Below are 17982 nucleotides of genomic sequence, written 5' to 3'. Positions count from 1 at the left end.
AAATAATAATGTCAAACAGTCAAAATAATGTCAACTTTAGTGCCTCTGTCAAACGTGTTTTGAATACATCAATACATAATTATATATATTTTTATGTAATAAAAATGCATTTACAATCCACATAAAATCAAAGAGAACTTTTATATGCAAGTTATTGCTGTATGTTTACCATGTGAAGTGTGATAAGGATTGTTAAACTAGTACGAACAGGATTAATTATTGCTCTGTAGATTTCATTCATTAAAGTGGTACATACAAGTGCACTGCAGATTATAATAAAAATAATTGTGTTATCGTGTGTGTAAATCTTCGGTAAGGTATTATAATGAGCCGGCAATTAACATTGGACAGTTTCTATAAAAGTAGAGTTTCTAAAACTTTAAAATTTGAGATGGATTCTGGGACTAAAAAGCGGATAATTGAAAGTCCAGCAATAGTATCGCCGAGCAAAACACCAAAAATAAAACAAGAAAATGAAACTGAAAATGTAGTTAACTTGGTAAGCGATGATGAGGATGAACTTTTTAATTCGTTGATTGCGGAAAATGAGAATACAATTGACGAGCTGTGCTCCGATTCTTCTAATGTGACTGTTATTTATACTCCACCTGACACTAAATCTTCACCAGTCACTCCAAAAAGTACACCTAAATCTGCGAGAAAGTACTTTTCACCAAATAAAAAACGTAACATGTATGTGAAAACACCATCAAAAGCTAAGAGGAATCTTAATGAAGAATTAAATAGAAATACTAATGACCAAGATAAGATTATGGAATTTGAGCAACTCTGTACTACATTGGATGATAAAAGTATGTTAAATAATGATGATTTTGATTCTTATTTTCTTTTTACTTCACTGTTTAAAGGATACATCAACAAATAATGAATTTGTTTGTGTGATTTTATACAAATTCTTTAAATTGATTGATGATTTCAGCAATTTTTATGCTTCAAATAATTTACCAGTATTTGAATGATGCAGCCTTAAAACCTCTGTTGGATCCTACTTCACAGGATTTATTAGCAAAATGTTTGAAGTTAGTGAAGCCAGGGTTGCAGTTGGTGTGTAGGCTTTATTGGCGAAAAGAGGGCTGGTACAGGGTCAATACATTACAGAACATTGTATCTTCTGAAACAATCAATGATATGGCGTTTAAAGAGATGTTAAATTTCTTAGTGGAAAACAGACTATTGGTAGCTATTGGAAATCTAGGTAAGGCACAATGTCTGATTAACAATGTATTTATATTTTTGATTTGAGATAGTATAAAACAAAGTCGCTGTCTCTATCCCTATGTCCCTTTGTATGCTTTAATCTTTAAAACTATGCAACGGATTTTGATGTGGTTTTTTTAACAGATAGAGATATTCAAGAGGAAGGTTTTAGTATATAATTTATTTGGATTTAGACAAAGTGGGTGAAGCTGCGGGTCTTAAGCTAGTTTTTAATAATCCTACCATTGTGTACATTATGTACATGATTCATTGATATTTTTTTTATAATTTAAAGCTGAAAAAGAAGACCTGCAACTAAATGACTACATTGATATGCTGAAAGTAAATGAGGTCAAAGCAATTTGTAAGGATTTTAAATTGAAATTTACAAATAAAGAAGATGCTAAACACTCCTTGGAAGAATTGAGTCGACAATGCAGCATTGGTAGCTTTATGGGGCTTTCCAAGAGTAACAATAGAAAAAGAGTTCTGAATATGTAAGTTTATTTAATTTTATTTAAAATTTTACAGAATACACAATATTCTTATAATTTAAGAGAAAACCTATGTCAGGAGAAACATTTACTTAACCCCTTGACCACTGAGCAGCCCAATGAGACCACGACACAATAGATTTTCTATTGTGTCTGTGATTCCGAGGGCAGATGAAGAATTAAAGCAGTGTTCTTATAGTTGAAATTGAGTCTATTTATAATTATTATGTATGCAGTTAGTGTAAGTAGTCCTATAAATGATATAGAATGCATAGCCTGCTAAGCCATTCAATTAATTGTTGGACAATGGATCATTGGAATTCTAACTACCCATTCTTTCATCACCATGTTCTTGCAAATATGTGTTCAATATGTAAAATGATTCATTTGAATAATATTTATTGTATGTCACAGATTATTTAAATATTCATATTTGATTTTCAGGATTAGTACAAAATTGGGTCCCTGTTATGAACTTAGTGATCAATGTCGCAGAACGTTAAATGAGTTATACATTCTTATGTATTTAGGGATGGATTACAGTATATTAAGAGAGAAGAAACTAGAATTGGTGATTCTTTATGACAAAATAAGTAGAGAACCTTATCCGATTGACAAGGGCATGGGCATAGATAATGCAAGTGTAGTTTTCAAGAATAGACAAGAGTTTCAGAGGTTTGTTTTCATTATGTTATGTCCAATAAAACACTATGGATTTAAAATTTATAAATTTGCTTAGAAGGTGACATAACTGTAGCACTTGATTCTCTAATTCTAAAATTGAATTCACTAAGTTACCACTTGAACACTAGCATTTTGGCTGTGGCATGCCGCATGTTAAAAAAAATCCGTTAAACATTAAAGAGTAACCTATATCTTTCTCTACCCTCCTTACCGTCTCCATAAACAAAAGATCATATCATAGGAAGAAACACAAATAAATAAAATATAAATACACTAACAACCAATAAACTAACAACTTTTTAAAATATTGTTAAGTATGACATTAATTTTAGGTACATAAAAGCTGGTACAATATACGAACAGTTTTTGGACAGCACAGATTCACGAGAAAAATGCAAAATAGTGGAAAAAGTATATAACCTATACTTGTATATAAATAAAGCAGACATGACAAGGTATTTTTTATAATTAACTATTGTATTTTTTTAATATAACTTAGTTTTCTATAATACTTATAAAAATCATTCTTTAATTAAAAACAATAAAAAATACTTTACTCTTAAATATGTATTCAAGATACTGAGTTCATATACTTAAAAGTTAACTATTATATTTAATATTATATGAAAAAAAAATATTAAGAAAAAACTGAAATAAACGAAATAATTTCAGTTACAAGTCGCTGCCCACTTGGTTGAGAAGATTCACACCTGTATATTTCTATATCAAAATATTGCATAGTGGTATTGTAGATTTAAAGAAATTATCCAATCAATCGGAGGGCTATAGTCAACTAGCATTGGATATCTTGACGGAATTAATACAGCAGGATGCTTTTAGAGTACATAAGAAAGCAGAATGGTATGCAGAGAAAGCACTCATATATGAGAACTTGTTGAAATGTCCTGATAAAGTAAGTAATAAAATTTTTTTTGTTTTTCAAATGAAACTTCTTTAGGCGCGTTGAGAGTAAAATTTCAAGGTCGCGTGATGATAATACCGTCATGTCATGTAGTAAGGCAACGATTTTGGTATCTTTGAATCTTGCCAAAGAAATTTCACTTCTGACACGTGTGCTCGGCACACACGCCTTTTTTTAGTAATGGGCGGTAGTAGTAAGTTATTTAGTATACCAGGAAATTGTGTATGGTATTGATTCTTAATGAGTCCTTAGGCTGGTTGCAGAGCTTCACCGACCATCAGTGCGTACGTCAGTCGCGCTTGTCATATGTATGGAAATTCATAAAACCGTTCATAGCTAGACCGACCATACGCACGTGTATTTCCATACATATGACAAGCGCGACTGACGTACGCACTGATGGTCGGTGAAGCTCTGCAACCAGCCTTAGTCAGTTTTTCATATAACTGTGTAAGGGCGTTTGTCCACTACAAGGAATTTTACGGTCCGGCATTCCGATTTTTTACGGTCCGGCATGGCACGCCATTAATCTAAATACTAGCTTGTGCACTATACGTAATATTACTGTCCGACATTTTACTTTTCCCTATTCCGGATGGTTTTTTGTGTCTACGAGCCGCTGTAGGTATAATTATTGTTTTCGAATGCCCACTTGCTTGGATTTTACTCTTTTTACTGCATATGCCAATTGAAAGCAAGCTCTTGTTTTACTTTCTTTTAGTTGGCAATGAGATTTGAGAAGTCGGTATTGTTATTTTATATACATTGACCTATAATAATTATTATCTAAGTAAGTGTTGGTAAGTTAAAGTTCAAGTGTGAATATCTTTAGCTCCTCGTCACCGATTAAAATAATTTAGTGAAACACGCATTTTAAATCTCTTACGGAACTTTACTTTTTATTATAACGAAGTAATATAATATTTCACCTTCTATATATTCTTTACTTGTTTCTTGTAAAATGCAAAAACAATCATTTATGATAGCATTATACCGCCAAACTAACTTGAACTGTACCGCACTGATCCGAGTAAAGACGGACAGGTGCACAAGCAATTCATCGGTTTTTTCATGCCACACCGGACCGTAAAAAATCGGAATGCCGGACGGTAAAATTCCTTGTAGTGCACAAGCGCCCTAAGGGCGTTTGTCCACTACAAGGAATTTTACGGTCCGGCATTCCGATTTTTTACGGTTCGGCATGGCACGCCATTAATCTAAATACTAGCTTGTGCACTATACGTAATATTACTGTCCGACATTTTACTTTTCCCTATTCCGGATGGTTTTTTGTGTCTACGAGCCGCTGTAGGTATAATTATTGTTTTCGAATGCCCACTTGCTTGGATTTTACTCTTTTTACTGCATATGCCAATTGAAAGCAAGCTCTTGTTTTACTTTCTTTTAGTTGGCAATGAGATTTGAGAAGTCGGTATTGTTATTTTATATACATTGACCTATAATAATTATTATCTAAGTAAGTGTTGGTAAGTTAAAGTTCAAGTGGGAATAGCTTTAGCTCCTCGTCACCGATTAAAATAAATTAGTGAAACACGCATTTTAAATCTCTTACGGAACTTTACTTTTTATTATAACGAAGTAATATAATATTTCACCTTCTATATATTCTTTACTTGTTTCTTGTAAAATACAAAAAACAATCATTTATGATAGCATTATACCGCCAAACTTCCTTGAACTGTACCGCACTGATCCGAGTAAAGACGGACAGGTGCACAAGCAATTCATCGGTTTTTTCATGCCACACCGGACCGTAAAAAATCGGAATGCCGGACGGTAAAATTCCTTGTAGTGCACAAGCGCCCTAAGGGTATTTTAACAGAAGGGAAAGTTATTTTGAAAAGTTTGCCACTAGAGGGCACTAATTTGGTTTCAAATAAGAAGGTATTAATTTTTTGTTACTGAAATATTATATTTTAAACCTTTCCATATCTTACTAACTTTCTAATAAATTTTCCACATCATTTGTAGAAATTGTAAACCAATTATTTTTTTTATAAAATTGAAAAAAAATTTTTACTATGTGAAAACAAGAATAGTTATTATCATTTATCACACGACTTGATGTTTTGCAGGCAGCGGAAGTACTGATAGAAGGTTTTAATTTAGACATTTCTGAAGAGGAAATGGATTGCATGCGCCCGCGAGCACTCAAGCTCGTAAACAGACGGACAAATAAACTGTGCGAGAAATTAGCGTCCATTCTGTCGAAATATGCACAAAAAGAAAGCATTTTAGAAAAGAATATTAAATCCAGGCACATAAACAAGCAACCTATGGAGTGAGTTTAATGTTATCCTTTAAAGACGCTTTTTAAAAAAATAGGAGGAGTTTGACTGCTTTTTTGCTTCGTTACCTCCCAAATTGACTGGGTGAATTTTGATAATTCTTTTTTTATTAGAAAGCTAAATATTATGTATCTATTTTAGGAGTTATGGTCGCGGAAAATTAAAATTTGAAGTGTGGTCAAGTGATGGATCCCTTACAGTATTGGAGGCTGAGGAATATTGTAAATATTATTACATACATTCGGGACAGTACACACACGGTAAGCAAATCATTAATGTGAATTGTGAATTGAATTCATGTATATATGTAGTATTATTATTAGTATTATGGTACGCTTTGCTTAGTCAAGTAAAAACCCGCATTTTTCACGTTTCTGTAGGATTTCCGGGATAAAATCTATTCTAATGCCCTTTCTCAGGTCTTACACTTCTTCTTAAAGGAGATTGCCCAGGTGACTATGGCACTTGGTATCGCAATCAAACTTATTGTGTCAAGATGAAATATAGCTCAATTTAAAGCTTGATGTTAGTACTTTTAGAAACGATTAAATATTTTATGTAAGTAAGCCGCAGTTCGCGACAATAAAATTAAACAATAGTTTTATTCAACACATAAAAAAAATACTTTATTAATATTTATTTTTATATTATATTTTCCATACACAGGTGGTCACTGGGAAGGCAGAATAATAACGACTCTATTCTTTCTTCTGTTCTGGGATATAATATATGCGAATTTACGCGGCTTGCGAGGTATATTCCTAACCCACTATCAGAGGTACCCGCTAGATATGTTCGACGATTTCTATGAGAATAGAAAGTGTTTAATAGAAGAAAGACTCAAGGAGATAGAGAATTTAAGTGAAGAGGAGGTTATTGAAAGCATGAAGCGAATTTGGGACGCACGGCCGGAGGGTAAGATGTTATTTTTTAAATATGTTTTTTGGAAACATTATGTATGTTGCAGTTTACTTTGATTAATTATACCGATGCACCTATTTGTTTTGTTAAAGATATATTTATCTATCGAAAGCTCGCGAGCCGGTTCTGGATTCAATCATGAGAGATCGTGTGTTCGATTTTATACAAATTCTTTTTACATCTGGTAACTCGATTATGAACTAGTGTTAGTGGTATTATCTTCTCCTTTTATCAGGATTATAATACAATATTAATTAACTTTATCTTTTTGTAACGGGTCTCTGTCTTCTATATAATACAGGGTGTAATCGTTAAGTGTGCACAAGCGATTATTCCGTTAATATTGCAGATATCAAAAACTTTAAACTGACATCGAAAGTACTTAACTTAATGAGTAAAATGGCCGTAATAAATTTTTAAAAATAAAACGAGAAATATCCAAAAATGTTACATTAAACGCTCCCATACATTTTATTTCCCATACATTTTGTATTCATTTACTATTTACAGTTTCTAAATGAACTTTCCCTCAAATTTGCGAAGTAATTAAAGCAGAAAACAAAAAAAAGTAAGAAAACGCTATAATCTTTCTTATTAAATGTACATGGGATATTCATATCTCATACTAAATGTATGGGAGGGTTTCATGTTAATTTTTTAGATATTTCTCGTTTTATTTTTAAAAATATATTAAGGCCATTTTACTCATTAGGTTAAGTAATTTCGATATCAGTTTAAAGTTTTTTAATATCTGTAATAGTTACGGAATTATCACCTGTGCACACTTAACGATTACACCCTGTATAAATGCAATTTTATTAAAAGTTTAATGCTTTTGATGATTTTTAAAGTGAAACTTTTATTACATCGTCTCAAACTTTTTGGTCTGTGTAGCGCATGTCGCGTGTATCGCGGCTGCCGAGTAGGTAATAGGTATACCTACTCGGCACGCGACATGCGCTACACTAAGCAGTGTTCGGAAACGTTCGAACAGTTTCACTTTTACCGTGGTTTCATAAAACCACACAACATTTTTTTTTTCATTCAAACGCTTTATAAATGAAACAATAGAAAAAACTAATGCCCACCTCACGATCTATTTAAAAAATCTCAAGTTAATGTACTTCAGGGGAACTATCGGGTATAGTTCGCTCCATAACCTGGGAGGGCGTGTGCGGGGTGGCGGGTTGTTTGCGCGGGCGCGGGCTGGCGGCGCTGTGCGGCCGGCTCGCCCGCCGGTACAGGTACTCGCAGAGCGGCTTCCCCGACCTTACGCTGTGGAATGAGGCTACACGAGAGGTAATATTGAGCTTTTGTACACTTAACTCAAACCCAAACCACACCCCGGACACTCCATACAAAATTATCGTTTTGACAGTCACACTGTAGAGACTGCAAATGTGTTAACGCTTTATGGTTGGCACATTTGTGACTAGTATAAAAAAAAATCGCGTTTTTCTGATGAAATACATCCGTAAACAACACAATATCTAACCATTTTCTACGAAAAACGATAATCACAAATCCAAAATAATAAAATTACTTTAAGTCAATTGGATTAATGTTGCCAATCTTCGTTGCGTATCGTCCTTGCAGAAAAATGCGGACCATTTTAGGCTGATCGTGCGGGGTGAGGTAAGTGTTTAATTTTGGCGGGAGGCGGAGAGTGTCCGTTCTGTAGCGTTTAGCTACTATTATGTATTCTGTGCCCAAACTCAAACATTCATTTATTCAATTAGGCTACTATTTAGAAGCACTTTCGAATCGTCATTACATAAGTATTTTTAACATTTACCACCGATTCGGAAAGCAGTATCTATGGAGAAGAATCGGCAAGAAACTCCATAAAGTGGCTTAATAACATACAGACAAAAATTTGGATAAAGAAAGTTCTTTTTTTTGTAGGAAATTAAGTAAGTTGATAATTAGACGAGGTTAAAAATCTTGGTATTAAATTTAAGTTAACAAGTTAAAAAACATAAATTAACCCAGATGATTTTGTGAAAATCTGTCGGGACCTTATTGGAACTCATATTCCATACCCATTTAGTCTACATGCTTTATCCAAAACAACAAAGAATCAGTTTACATTTTTTAAAGAACTGCTTAAAATGGACTAGTCACTAGAGTATATAATCCATACTATGTATATATAATATTATAAATGCGAAAGTAACTCTGTCTGTCTGTCTGTTACTCAACCACGCCTAAACTACTGAACCAATTTGCATGAAATTTGGTATGGAGATATTTTAATACCCGAGAAAGGACATAGGCTACCTTTTATTGCCAAATATGTACCAAGGGCGAAGCCGGGGCGGACCACTAGTAGAACTATATATCGTAAATCTTTTAGTGTTCTTAATATAATTGTAATCAATTTCCAGATAATATTCGTCGAAGTGAAAACAGACTCGGACAAACCGTCGATGAAGCAGTTACAATGGATGAGTTTTCTTCGCGAAAACGGCATTAATACTGAAATATGCTATGTGGGAGTCAACACTACGAGGTGTAAGGCGAGGAATAGAGAAGATTTATAAATTTAATTTTTTGAGAATGTTTTTTTTAATTCAAAAAGATTGAATTGTTTGTTTGTGTTTAAGAAATAATACTAAGATATATTAAGTCAGGAACTGGGCCAAACTGACAGAGACTCTTTTTATTAGATTGAATATAAAATAATATTTTGATATAAAAATCGCATTTATATTTTATCTATTAATTAAGGTCTTGATTTCTGTAAATATCGATCTCGATAAAGTTAAAAAAGGAAAAATAATGCAATTATTTTATAATTTTAAATATTATAGTGTGAAACGAAATGCAATAACACGCACATATATTTTGTCAATTATTTTTTGGAATGTTAATCTTCCTTAGGATAAGTACATATTTTTTTATAACTAGATTAAGTATAAATGGGAATGTTGATTTATTATTTGTAAGATATGTCTGTGATATATGTTGTATTAAAATATATGACTTTTATTTGTTGTTTTATTGTTTTACCTCTTCTAACTGGGAGTAACCTGGGAGTAACCGCTATAATCTCTATACAGGGATATCTCTCTTGTAAAACACCAGCAACCTCGCAGGACAAGTAGGTACTACTTAGTACTTTAAGATGTCATGGTACCAGTATTCGTATAGTACCTATTGTATTATTTGTGGTACAGGGGCAGGTCTTTTTGATTAAAGCCCGGCGCAGATATGTATGGCGATTGGCGAAGCGCATAGTAGCGCATTTTTCATTATCAAACTATTATCGAAATTGTCGTAATTAAAATAATATTCAAAACCAAATAAGTATTTAATACTCGTATATATTTCTTTTTATTCTTTACAAGTAATGTAATGTAATAATGTAATCAATAGCTTGTCCCATTCCATCATTTTATTCGCGAATGTACACGTGTATCTCAAAAAATTGCAAAACGAATGACGATGAGTGTGCCAAGCAGTCTAGCGCAGGCCCGCGCGTCATCGCGCGGGTAGTATGATTGGTAGTATGTCATGTTAGGAATGCGCTGAGATGCGCTTCGCTTTATCTGCGCCAGCCCTTGCAATATTTTACCAAGCAATTTTTAATTAAATAAGTTTGCTGTGAACATATTTTATTCGATTTGATAGCTTTGTGGTTATGAGTTTTTTTTCATAAATATATCAGGATATCCCACTCCAATCAAATGTTTTAATTTGAAGGTCTCCTCTATTGTATTGACAAACATTAAAAATATAATTCTGCCAGATTATATTACCTACTTGCTCTGTGTGCCAGATCATAGTGTCACATTGATAGACTTCTCGTCTTATTTGTGTACAATAATATTGAAATATTAAGATAATTTTACAAAAAGCATGTTTGCCGTTTACATACCCTTACTGGCGATGTCCGCGGTGTCTGCAGTTTCTGTTATTTATTTATATTGCAAAAACAGATGTACACGGAGAAAGGGATATGCCGATGTAAACGAAAAACCTATGACCAAGTAACTACGATTCTACTCGTAGTACGCATTAACTTTTAGAAGTATTTATATTGTGAAAATAAAAGGCATTTTTGTAACAGATTATTTAATTTTTCAAATACACTAAATTACATAACATAGTATGTACATAACAAAAAGGGCACCGTTAGGAGCTTTTACATGGGCGATTTATCCATAGCCAATATTCGAAGGAAATCCAATAATTTACACAGGTAATGCTTAATTTTGTTTTCGCATGTATGGAACATCGCTTCAGTAAAAATAGCTCCTGCTCAAGCCTAGGATACTCACTACAGTCAAGGCCACATCAAATAGTCTAACTTTCACCAACTTACCACGTAACCATTTCCAACAATATAAAATTGAGCATTTAAAAATATAACATTAAAACTATATCCTCCAAGTTATCTCAGTCTACGTACTATAACCTATATTAGTAGGTACAAAATCAAGACTATCTTACGTTCAGGAAATATTTTCTAAAATACAATGCACTCACGATCGATCTAACATTATAGACACGCCTAAAATAAAATTGGTAACACAAAAAATCTTTAAAATTCATTTATACTCGTATATTTCGAATTTATCTGATAAGTCTTTCTGATAACCTAGATAAGCCAAAAATTTTAAAACACAGGTTTAGATTTGCTCAATATATTTATTAAAAGGATTTATATTTAATATATAGTATAGTATATTGTACAGCACCAGTTCATATTCATATTGTACATAAGACATTTTGAAGAAACGATATAGACGCTTCTTACAAAGTATTACAGGCTCGTTCTAGTAGTAGTATATAACTCTTTCATAAAAAATGTTTATAAATATAGATCATAACATATAAAAATTTTATATTAGGCGTGGTTCAACTCTCAAAAATAATAACTTTAAACCGACACCTTTACTTCCACCTAAGAATTTCCATATCTAAAATATCGAGATCTCTAAAAAATATATAATAAAATTCGTTCTAAACTTTGGCGATACATATAGAATAAATACATCTAGACAAGGCACTCGAAGATATTTAATATCTAACATAATTTTCGTCTCAAAACTTGAGATTTGCTAATAAAAAAGGGCTTCAAAATTCATACATATAAAAATACCTGTACCTACAAGCCGTACGATAATACGTATACAAAAAAAACAACAGTTCCATAAGCGCGCGATTACAGTTTGACAGATTACAGTTTGACATTGACATTGACGTCTATATTTTTCTGGGTTGACATTGACGTTGACGTTTATTTTTTTTCTGTGGTACAATATCAAAGACGGTTGGTATCATAGAGCTTTATTGGTCTACATGTTGGGTTCTTGCTTGAAGGGCGCGGGGTCGAACAGCGGCTCGGGGAGCGGCAGCTGCGGCACGAGCGGCGGGGACGCGGCCGGCGACAGCGGGGACGCGGCCTCCACTGCGCCGTCCGTCTGACCTTCTTCTACTGCGCTCTCTGTTGACGCACCTGGGGATATTTAATATTTTTTTAGTTCAGCTTCGATAAATGATAATTAATTTATTACTCATTAAACACTTATTGGTGCTAGCTGCTCGAATTGAATGTTTTAAACAATATGTTTATGTTACGGTGACTGTTTTGGGTGAGTTTGATGATATTATGTTTTATATTTTAATAAGTTTTTCCAAGTAGGTTGTTGTAGACCTTAACTCATAAGGTCTTAGATCTGGAACGCATATAGCCAATTATTCCAGATTTATGTCTTAGATTACAAAATAAAGTACAGATGGAGCATGACAACCGCCCGTCGCCCTTGTCAAAGAAAATACGAAATCAAAAACAAATACGTCGCTGCACCAGTGCTATAGCGCATAAAGTGTCATGCAATACGTCAAAAAGGGTTTGCAATTTTAGTAAAAAAATGCCGTCTTGTGATAATAAAACGCTGTAAAATTTGTTCCCGAAAACAAAAAAAAAGATAAAACATCGTTTCACAGGTTTTCTGTAGATTATTTGGCTGATTTATTTCTTTAATACGAATAATAATTTTACAGATATGAAGGAATACAAAACTTCAACGTATGTTGCTAGTATTTTGAAAATGAATTTGCCATTTTTATTGGTAAAACGGTGAAATGGTTAAAAGATCTTCAGGGTAATGCTGTTGGATTTTTCGATCGTGAATGTGATTATTTGTATAGTGCACTAAAGGATCATGATAATTATTAGATTATTTTAATAAGCATAATACATTATTTTGTTACTTTTATAAAGCTTAAAAACGTCATAGTCGTTTTCGCTAGCGATTTAATTTATGTGAACTCCATGATGGATATGATGAAAATAAAATGTCCCGTATTCTCGACTAAAAACTACCGCTATTCGTATTCATATATTATGAAAAATAAAAAATAATATAATTATTATAGTTAATATTGAAACTTTTTTATGTAATTTATTTAATAAAAAATTGAATACAATTATTTTGTCCATATATAACTTTAGTAGGCAGGTACTTTATGTAATAAAAGAATTTAAATAAAAATTAAAACTTGACTTCTCATTTATGTACGCCTACGTCACTACCGCCACTAACATAATAATTCAGATCATTGCAATGAAACCTCACAACTCAAAATCGGTCCAACGGTTTATACTGCAGGGCGTGTCAAAGAAATATTATACATACATCCATAAACTCGAAAAACATAACCCTCTTTTTTCCGTAGTCGGGGAAAAATTTGGGAAATTTTTCAATATCTGGCAACATTACACGCACACAGAAGCACCGTGTACGTACATTGCAGCGGCGAAATGACAGCACACATAGCTTTATTGAAAATGACGATAAATTATTCGGTTTAGTTCGGCAACGCTCCATCTGTCTTTTATTTTGTAATCTAAGATTTATGTATACATTTTTTTATTGGAAGTTGCCAGTAACAATATCATCAGATCTGCCAGGTGATGCTCTGCAGCGGCGGCAGGCACAGCAGCAGCTCGAGTCTCACCTCCCAGCAGCATCTCCTGCAGCAAGCTGTCCACGTGCGCGACGCCGAACAGCTTGGCGAACTGGATCTGCTCGATCATCTGCCAGGTGATGCTCTGCAGCGGCGGCAGGCACAGCAGCAGCTCGAGTCTCACCTCCCAGCAGCATCTCCTGCAGCAAGCTGTCCACGTGCGCGACGCCGAACAGCTTGGCGAACTGGATCTGCTCGATCATCTGCCAGGTGATGCTCTGCAGCGGCGGCAGGCACAGCAGCAGCTCGAGTCTCACCTCCCAGCAGCATCTCCTGCAGCAAGCTGTCCACGTGCGCGACGCCGAACAGCTTGGCGAACTGGATCTGCTCGATCATCTGCCAGGTGATGCTCTGCAGCGGCGGCAGGCACAGCAGCAGCTCGAGTCTCACCTCCCAGCAGCATCTCCTGCAGCAAGCTGTCCACGTGCGCGACGCCGAACAGCTTGGCGAACTGGATCTGCTCGATCATCTGCCAGGTGATGCTCTGCAGCGGCGGCAGGCACAGCAGCAGCTCGAGTCTCACCTCCCAGCAGCATCTCCTGCAGCAAGCTGTCCACGTGCGCGACGCCGAACAGCTTGGCGAACTGGATCTGCTCGATCATCTGCCAGGTGATGCTCTGCAGCGGCGGCAGGCACAGCAGCAGCTCGCCGAAGCGGCCGCGGCCCTCGTACTGCCGGTCGCTGATGTAGTCCTCCAGGTTGATCTGGATCTGGTACCGCAGCTGCTTTATCTTCTGCGGCTGCGAGAGACCCTTCGCGTCTGGAGTGCGACAATGTTGTCAGATGAATGCATAATATGGTGATTTATCAGTGTAAATTGCATGTAAATTGTGATTTTTTTTGAGATAAGCATTTGAATGTTGAACATCATCAAATTATTTACTATTTGATCGGTAAAAGAAAAAAAAATTGGAAAATCTTCCTACATAACATTTTACTTGATAGACCCATTTCTGATACAAAACTACTCATACACACTACCAGAAAATTTGATTTATAAAGACAACAAAAAAAAAATCCCACATTTTACTAGCAAAATTACTAAAAAAAACTACCACAAAACTGTCTAATACTCACTAGGGTCAAAAAAGACGATCGCCTTGAGACACGCGAACTCGGTGTCATCGATGTCGATCTCCCGGAGCGGCTTCACGATCTCGTCCATCACCCGCATGCCGATCATGCTGATGTCCACATCCATTCTACCGTCTAAAAAAATATTTATGAAAATAGATATAAAATATACCTTTAATAACTCAGGCCCCGGAATCACAGACACAATAGAAAATCTATTGTGTCGTGGACCGATCGGGCCTGGGGCTCAATCGGTTAAAAGATATACCACGATTCCCGGCAAATTATTAGCAGTAAGTACATTTTGTTCAGAAAGTTTACTATAATGCTGCATAGGCTAAGGAATCTTTATGACAATTAATGCAGCATTTACATTAAAAAAGTGCGATAAGTACCCATTTTCGTGATTGTTAATATTGGTTCGGCTTGTCCTTCTCCTTATAAAACTCCTTACCTTCTAATTAATTAATTAATAATCTTATTCTTCATTAATATTATTTTAATATGAATTTATATGTTTTGTTACTATCCTAAACCCAACAAGGTACACCATACTAACATTTGACATAAAAAAATCCTCTAATACAGAATAAATAACGTACCTATGTGATGTTTAGTTATGATACAGTTGTTCCCCAGTAACAACACGTCCTTCAAATGTATGGACCGTCTCGCGCAACCGAGGAGGAGGTGTTCACCCGCGTGCGCACGTAATAACGCCACCTGTAAGCAATAATCAACTTTATTGCTGTGGATTAAGGCACATTTTGCAAAAACCTTGCGCACGTAATAAAGCCACCTGTAAGCAATATTCAACTTTATTGCTGTGGATTAAGGCACATTTTGCAAAAACCTTGCGCACGTAATAACGCCACCTGTAAGCAATATTCAACTTTATTGCTGTGGATTAAGGCACATTTTGCAAAGACAGTGCCGTGCGCACGTAATAACGCTACCTGTAAGCAATAATCAACTTTATGGCTTTGGATTAAGGTACATTTTGCAAAAGCCGTACGCACGTAATAACGCTACCTGTAACCAATATTCAAATTGAATTTGTTACTGTTGTAATAGGCAAATATTATAATCTGTATTTTGGTTATTGTATAGTCTGTATGGTATCACTGTAAACTGCAATTGTCTTTGCCCTCCTCTCTGTCTCTGTGGTTCGTGGTGTAATGTCGTGTGCGCACAATGTAGTTTGTAAAAAAGTATTATAAAAATAAAGATAATTTATCAGCATCCACAAGTTGTGTTTCAATATACAATTATTTCAACATGGTAGCAGAGCGTGGTTGATAAATTATGAAAAAATATCAACATCACGAGAAGATTAAGAAGATACGTAAAAGTACAAGTTACACAAGTAAATTGAATATAAAAGGGAAGGTTGAAAATTGATCAAGATTATTAGAAATATTGAAACAATGGCTAAGCAAGCCCGGATTGAAGATATTACGATACCTATTTTTGATGGTGCAAACTATTCAAGCTGGAAATTGAGGTTAATGACCTTGTTGGAGTACAAGGATTGTCACGAGCCCGCCACGACACATGTTCCGGTAAAAGATGAAAATATCATGAAGAAAAAAGATTTAAAGGCAAGAACTATCATAATGAGCACAATTTCAGATCGTCAAATAGAATATATTAGTGAATGCAAAACAGCTTATGAAATTATTAGAAAATTTGACAGGATGTACCTAACCCAGTCTACTGCTATGCAAATATTATGCAGAGCAAACATAGAAGAAGTAAAGTTGAATAATTATAGTACAGTTGAGGATTTTTTTGTTGCGTTTGAAAAAACAATAAACACATTTAAGGACGCCGGAGGAAAAATTGATGAAACAGAAAAGTTGAGATATCTTCTCAAAGCGCTCCCACCAAGTTATAGTTATATTGGAGATTTCCTTGATGTAATACCAGAAGAACAAAGGACTGTTGATTATGTGAGGACTAAAATTAAAGAAAAAAATATTACTTCATGCAATTCAGATGGTAGAAATAATGTGAGTACATTTAATATTAAAACAAAACTTCAATGTTTTATTTGTGGAAAGACTGGCCATTTCAAGAAGGATTGTTGGCAGAGAAAGAATATAAATGAACAAAATAAGGAACCAGGCAGATATCAAACGCATTACAATCATCGAGGACATTTTAGAGCAACCTACAGAGGTCAAAGCCGAGGCAGAGGTCGAGGTCATGCCAGAGATAACACTTCAAACAATTTTTCACCGCAGTCATGGACAACTCAAGTATTTAACTCGGAAGTAAAACAGGTATATTTTGATAACAATAAGAATAAAGAATGTATGTATAATAATGAAATAAATTTTCTTTTAGATAGTGGATGTACGGATCACATAGTAAATAACGATACTTATTTTTATAAATGTGAAGATTTAATAATTCCAGTCAATGTAAAATTACCAGACGGCAAAATATTAAGTGCGACCAAGGTAGGTGATATTAAAATTTGTTTTGAAAACTATTATAGTGAACAGTATGTAGATTTAAAGAATGTTTATTTTGTAAAAGGCATTAATCAAAATTTGTTGAGTTTTGCTAAAATAACTAAGTCTTCCACAATAGTAGCTACAGGTGATAAAGCAAAAATATATAATCAGTATCATGAATTAATAACTGTTGCTCATAAAATTAACAATTTATATTATATGAAAGGTTTTGCATTTAACAACTTGAAAAATGATGTGTATACTCATTCTGTAAAATTGACTAATAAAGAGAAATGGCATAGGGCACTTGGACATGTAAATTTTCAATATTTAAATAAAATAGTTAATGATAAATTAGTTGATGGTTTGCCGGATAGGATTGAAAGTGTAGACATGAAATGTTCAAATTGTATACAAAGTAAAATGGCTAATGTTCCTTTTGAAAATAATAGAACTAAAACTAAAGAGATTTTAGAATTGATTCATACTGATTTAAACGGTCCACATAATACAACTGGTTATGGTGGAGAAAAGTATTTCTTGACATTTATTGATGATTATAGCAAATGTACTAGAATATTTTGTATTAAAAGTAAAGCTGAAACTGCTAATTGTTTTATAGAATTTGTAAACTTAGTAGAAAATAAATTTAACAAAAGAATTAAGAAATTACAGTGTGATAACGGGAAAGAATATTTAAATAAGGATATTATTAATTTTATTAAACAGAAAGGTATAGAGTTATTACCATGTCCACCATATGTTCATGAATTAAACGGAGTAGCTGAAAGATATAATAGATCTGCTATGGATATAGGTAGGTGTTTATTGAGGGAAGCTAATATTCACAGAAGATATTGGCCGGAAGTTATTAAAACGGCAGCTTATTTAAAAAATCGAACTATTGCTAATACTTTAGA

The 17982-nt window shown here is 34.2% G+C and overlaps 2 protein-coding genes across 5 annotated transcripts in view; one reads left to right on the top strand and one right to left on the bottom strand.

Moving 5' to 3' along the window:
• The first annotated feature begins 64 nt into the window (after nucleotides 1–64).
• LOC123699153 (fanconi-associated nuclease 1-like) lies at nucleotides 65–9523 on the top strand. The gene is made up of 11 exons (XM_045646035.1): nucleotides 65–812; nucleotides 941–1216; nucleotides 1514–1715; nucleotides 2157–2387; nucleotides 2729–2851; nucleotides 3069–3309; nucleotides 5415–5620; nucleotides 5769–5887; nucleotides 6294–6542; nucleotides 7678–7847; nucleotides 8936–9523. The coding sequence occupies exons 1-11, from the start codon at nucleotides 326–328 to the stop codon at nucleotides 9089–9091; spliced, it is 2460 nt and encodes an 819-aa protein (XP_045501991.1). The 5' UTR covers nucleotides 65–325; the 3' UTR covers nucleotides 9092–9523.
• A 1085-nt stretch (nucleotides 9524–10608) lies between these two features.
• LOC123699154 (transcription factor HNF-4 homolog) overlaps nucleotides 10609–17982 on the bottom strand; it is a 67889-nt gene continuing 60515 nt past the window's right edge. For 2 of the 4 annotated variants that reach the window (XM_045646038.1, XM_045646036.1), the window contains exons 6-8: nucleotides 15203–15323; nucleotides 14604–14735; nucleotides 13805–14286 (exon numbers count right to left, since the gene is read on the bottom strand). In XM_045646038.1, the coding sequence (XP_045501994.1) occupies nucleotides 13913–14286; nucleotides 14604–14735; nucleotides 15203–15323 (627 nt within the window). In that variant the 3' untranslated portion in view covers nucleotides 13805–13912. Of the gene's footprint in view, nucleotides 12013–13651; nucleotides 14287–14603; nucleotides 14736–15202; nucleotides 15324–17982 lie in introns of those variants that run through there. The other 2 variants (XM_045646039.1, XM_045646037.1) reach the window with 2 other exon arrangements.

The sequence above is a fragment of the Colias croceus genome, chromosome 17, assembly GCF_905220415.1.
Source record: "Colias croceus chromosome 17, ilColCroc2.1".
NCBI classification, from domain to species: Eukaryota; Metazoa; Arthropoda; class Insecta; order Lepidoptera; family Pieridae; genus Colias; species Colias croceus.
This window is presented reverse-complemented; position numbering and strand designations above follow the sequence as displayed.